At 36.4% G+C, this 5,125-nt stretch overlaps 1 protein-coding gene across 1 annotated transcript in view; it reads right to left on the bottom strand.

Moving 5' to 3' along the window:
• Nucleotides 1-572: 572 nt before the first annotated feature.
• Nucleotides 573-5,125, bottom strand: part of LOC112142185 (gastrula zinc finger protein XlCGF8.2DB-like) — a 14,746-nt gene continuing 10,193 nt past the window's right edge. Inside the window, exon 2 of the mRNA XM_024265431.1 lies at nucleotides 573-3,230. Within this exon, the coding sequence (XP_024121199.1) occupies nucleotides 1,897-2,877 (981 nt within the window). The 5' untranslated portion in view covers nucleotides 2,878-3,230 and the 3' untranslated portion in view covers nucleotides 573-1,896. The remainder of the gene's footprint in view (nucleotides 3,231-5,125) is intronic.

Below are 5,125 nucleotides of genomic sequence, written 5' to 3'. Positions count from 1 at the left end.
GAGGAGAGCTGGAGACACACGTCTGATCGTGACCCGCCTCACATGCTCACATGCTCCTCTCACTGACTGTATAGTAGAACTGGACTGAGTGACCCCTCCCCCTTGGCGTTCCCAACAGGAAGTACCTGCTGGCTCCAAGATGCCAAAATCCCATAGACTTCTGTAGAGAAACAGTTTTATTCAGTCATTCGATTGGTCAGAAGAACCATTCTGGCTCTGATACATTTTTATTAACATCTTCTAGTTAAACCTTTTTATCCATGATATTTTTGCTGTAGTTCAAGTAACTCAAGTTATAAACGGACCAATCAGATTCCTCAATAAAAGCATGTGGCTCGCGCTGGCCCCCACCTCGTATGTTCAACATGTTTGATTGACAGATTCTCCTTCAGTGGAAGGGGTGTGGCCTTCCAACAAACCCACTCCTGATTGGTGACAGTAGTTGATGTAGAAATGTTGACTCGGATGAGTTCAGCAGTCAGAACTGGACTTGAGGAGTCCAGCTTTGGAACCTGCAGAGAACCAACAAACAGCAGAAAGCCACACTGTGGGAAAGACTCCACACTTCTGACTGATGTTCACGTCCACTTTATTCTTCACAGGAAAGATTGAGACAGAACACTGAGAACTAAAAAGAACAGAGAAACACTTCTAATCTCTACTAGAAAACAGGAATCACAACAACACAAACACCAGTCTGTTTCTTTATCCACCTCTTCTTTAATACATTTTTACTAAACCTTTCCTTCACTAAACTGTTATTTGTTAACTTGACTCAACAAAATATAAACAGGAATGATTTAGTATTGAAAACAATATTGACATGTTCATAAATCAGATACAAAATGTAAAAAAGAATTAAATGTATGTAAAAATATTTCAAGTGTTGTCATGGTAACACACACAATTAGACAACATTGTCTCACTATAAACTACAACCACAACGATTAACTTAACAACTGTTAACGATATAATAAAATACAAAAATCTACTAACAAAAGTGAACATCATCAAAAATGTTTTATTTAATCTGGCTTTCATAATTCAAAACAACACATTTCTATTTAGAGGTACGTAAAAAACAAATTAATTTCAAGAACAAGTTAAACATTTTTGTCAAATAATTCAACAAGTGAAACTCATGATTATAGAATCATTACAAAATGAAATACATCAATTCTTTATTTTGAGAAATGTGATCATAGTGACTTATAGATGATAAACATAAAAATATTGTCTTACAAAATGAGAATATCATATCAAAATAATGTTTTCAGCACACGTCAGATTTCAAAAAAATGTTCTTTTCTCTCCATTCAATAACCACTTGTTCCTCCTTTTCATTGGATGACTGCATCAATGTGGTATGGAGGCCATCAGCCTGTGGCTCTGTGTTCATGTCATGAAAGCTCAGGTTGATTTGATCGCTGACTTCAGGTCATCTTCATTGTTGTGTCTGCTGTCTCATATTCCTCCTCACAGTTCATAGATATTTTTATTGGGTTCAGGTCAGAGGAATTTGATAGTTGATCAAACACAGAAACTGATGTTTAGATATAAACAGCTTTAGATTCCTTTAGTAGAGTGAGAATGATCCAAGTATTACTGGAAATTAAAAGCAAAATCTCCACACGTGTGTGGAAAGTTGTGTAAAAGTGATATGGAATCTATTTTGTTCTACTGACTGAGACAGAGGGACCATTTAAAGACTCAGTAAGGACTTGGAAAGTGTTTGGAATTGATTGGCAGATTAGTATGGAATTATAAACATTACATTTCTTCATTTGTTTTTACTTAATTCTTATTTTCTTTAAATATTTTTAGATTTGATTTTCAGATTTTTTGATTTTAAGTTATGAGTTCTCATATATATTCTTAAATGAGATTCTTAAACTTTTATCTTTTATCACATTCCGTAGATAAAAAAGGCTTTTCTCCAGTGTGAGTTCTCATGTGTGTTTTGAGAGTAGACACACGACTAAAGCTTTTGTCACATTCTTTACATGTAAAAGGCTTCTCTCCTGTGTGAGTTCGCATGTGCGTTTTAAGAGTAGACACAAAACGAAAACTTTTGTCGCATTCTTTACACAAAAAAGGCTTCTCTCCTGTGTGAGTTCGCATGTGCATTTTGAGATAAGAAGCATCACTAAAACTTGAATTACACTCTTTACAAGTAAAAGGCTTCTCTCCTGTGTGAGTTCTCATGTGTCTTTTGAGAGTAGGTTCATGCCTAAAACTTTTATCACAATCTTTACATGAAAAAGGCTTTTCTCCTGTATGAGTTCTCATGTGTGTTACAAGATTAGATTTACGATTAAAAATTTGATCACATTCTTTACACGAAAAAGGATTCTCTCCTGTGTGAGTTCTCATGTGTGTTATGAGATGAAAAGCATCACTAAAACTTTTCTCACATTCTTTACATAAAAAAGGCTTCTCTCCTGTGTGAGTTCTCATGTGTCTTTTGACAGAAGTTTCATAACGAAAACTTTTATCACAATCTTTACATGTAAAAGGTTTTTCTCCTGTATGAGTTCTCATGTGTCTTACAAGATTATGTGCACGATCAAAACTTTGATCACATTCTTTACACGGAAAACGCTTCACTCCATGGTGAGTTCTCATGTGTCTTATTAGATGACATACCCAACTAAAACTTTTCTCACATTCTTTACACGAAAAAGGCTTCACTCCATGGTGAGTTCTCATGTGTCTTTTGAGAGTAGTTTCATGACTAAAACTTTTATCACAATCTTTACATGAAAAAGGCGTTTCTCCTGTATGAGTTCTCATGTGTGTTTCAAGATTATATGCACGATTAAAACTTTGATCACATTCTTTACACGAAAAAGGATTCTCTCCTGGGTGAGTTCTCATGTGATTTCTGAACTGTCGTGGTTCTTCCTGTTCTTTTTCTGTAATCTGTGCAAATTCTTCTTCCTCCTGCTCTTCTTTAATCTGTGTAGGTCTGTGTTCCTCCTGCTCCTCTTTAATTTGCGGATGTTCTGGTTCCTCCTGTTCATCTTTAATCTGTAGAGATTCGGGTCCCTCTTGTTCTTCTTTAACCTGAGGAGACTCTGATTCCTCCTTTTCCTCTTTAATCTGTAGAGATTCGGGTCCCTCTTGTTCTTCTTTAACCTGAGGAGACTCTGATTCCTCCTGTCCCACTCTTAAATTCTTCTGCTGGTTGTAAAGATTGTCCTCTTCATTCGCATAATGCTGGGGGAGGACTGCAGGGACAAAGACAAAAAGGAGACCTTTCATACTTCAAAGGTTTTTGTGTATTCTCAAGCACCTAAAGCAAAATCCAACTCCCATTTTTTCAGAAGTCCTGGACTTTAAATACACAAATAATTTAACTTCTTAGTTCTCTTTTAAAGTCAAGACAGTAAGAGGTGGTGTCAGTCTTTCAGTCTTCAGCAGGTCAAACACTTAAGAAACTCTTATATAAAAAAAAATGACCCACTTACTACACCTTTTAAAAATCACACACTCCCAACTTTGACACACTATACATATTCATCCCTTTCCCTTGTAGGGTGGTGGCCATTGTCCCCTACCCCATGTCTTCTGGGGAAAGTCACACACTCAGTGTTGGTGGTTGAGTTTCTTAGATCAGTTGTCCCCAACCTTTTTGTGGCTACAGACCGGTCAACCCACGTAATAATAAATAGTTCTGACTAGGGGTGGGGCGATATGACGATATAAAATCATCTTACAATCTCCAAAGCTGACAATGTGTCATTTTTGGTTGTTTTATCACGATCTTCTACAAAAAGCTCCAAGAGCGAGAAGGCAAAAGCTTGTTAACTGCCTGTGACTTTAAAGAAGAGCTGCACATGCCCCTCCTCCTCTGCCTCCCAGTGTGTTTTCTTTGAATAAATTTGAATTAAAATATGAATAAAAATAAATATCATTTCAAAATGCATTAATTTCTTTCATCTAAAATCAGCATAACTCCTTTTTTGTCAATTTGAATTTGTTTTTAAAAAATTGTGATAAAATCAAAACCGTGAAATAAAATTGAAAAAAAGTCGTAATTTTCTTTTTATGCCATATCGCCGAGCCTAAGTTCTGACAATAGATGTGATCATTATCTGATGTGTGTATTATGGAGGATTGATAAAACACATAAGGTCTCTTAATTTAGCGTCATGTCAGGAGTGGTTAAAAACAAGTTAATTTTACTATTATGAGACCAAAAATAAAAATAAAAACTTAAATACATAAACAAAATGTTACCAACAATTCCATTATTTATACTCAATAAGAAATCAGACTACTTTAAAGTTCCATGCATAAACATTTCAACACAAAAACTTTTTTTTACAAAACAGAAGAACTCAAGCTCATGACTACGACTGAATGCCCCTGCCCCTGGGCGCGCTGAACTGCACGAGCCACGCAACCCCCCCCCCAGCTCTCTCTCACACTTCTCTTTTCTTTTGTAATGGAAATACTTACATGAATCGTGTTCACAACTTCTTTGAAATGCGCATCTGAATGGATGAGCTTGTTTGAGGATTTCTGTGACCGTTCTAAAGATTAGATTTGTTCATGAAAGTCATATCTCTCTGCAAACAGGAGCGGTGTGTGAGAATCACCTGTTCTTCTGTCTGTTATCTGTTCCTGCACTTGTCCCATCCATTTACAAAGAAAGGTTCACATACAACTGTTCTCATGTTACACGCCGCCGGACTGATGTTAGCGCTCAAAGCTAATCGAGAGATTCCGGTCGATTTTCAAAATAAAAGATTTCCCGGGGAAAAAAAATGGGTATAATTTATTAGTAGTGGCAATTGATCTACGGGGCCGTCGCTTGTCGTCACATGTCAATCTTCATAAGAAATATCACGATAAAGGGGTGGGTGCAAGGTGCCTACTCAGGTGAGTATAGCTGGAAATCAGGCACTGTGATGACTGTAAGCCGCCTGGATGACTACAAAACAATGCATTGTGGGTAAAAAGATAAATACAACTTTTCTTTGGCCCCGCTTGGTCTGCATGTGCATATTTCATGGAAAAATCTATATATACTAGGGCTGGGCGATATGGCAAAAAAATAAAATCACGATTTTTTAAATTTTATTTCACGATTTCGATTTTATCACGATTTTTTAAAAAT

The sequence above is a fragment of the Oryzias melastigma genome, unplaced genomic scaffold (assembly GCF_002922805.2).
Source record: "Oryzias melastigma strain HK-1 unplaced genomic scaffold, ASM292280v2 sc00314, whole genome shotgun sequence".
In the NCBI taxonomy this organism is placed as follows: domain Eukaryota; kingdom Metazoa; phylum Chordata; class Actinopteri; order Beloniformes; family Adrianichthyidae; genus Oryzias; species Oryzias melastigma.
This window is presented reverse-complemented; position numbering and strand designations above follow the sequence as displayed.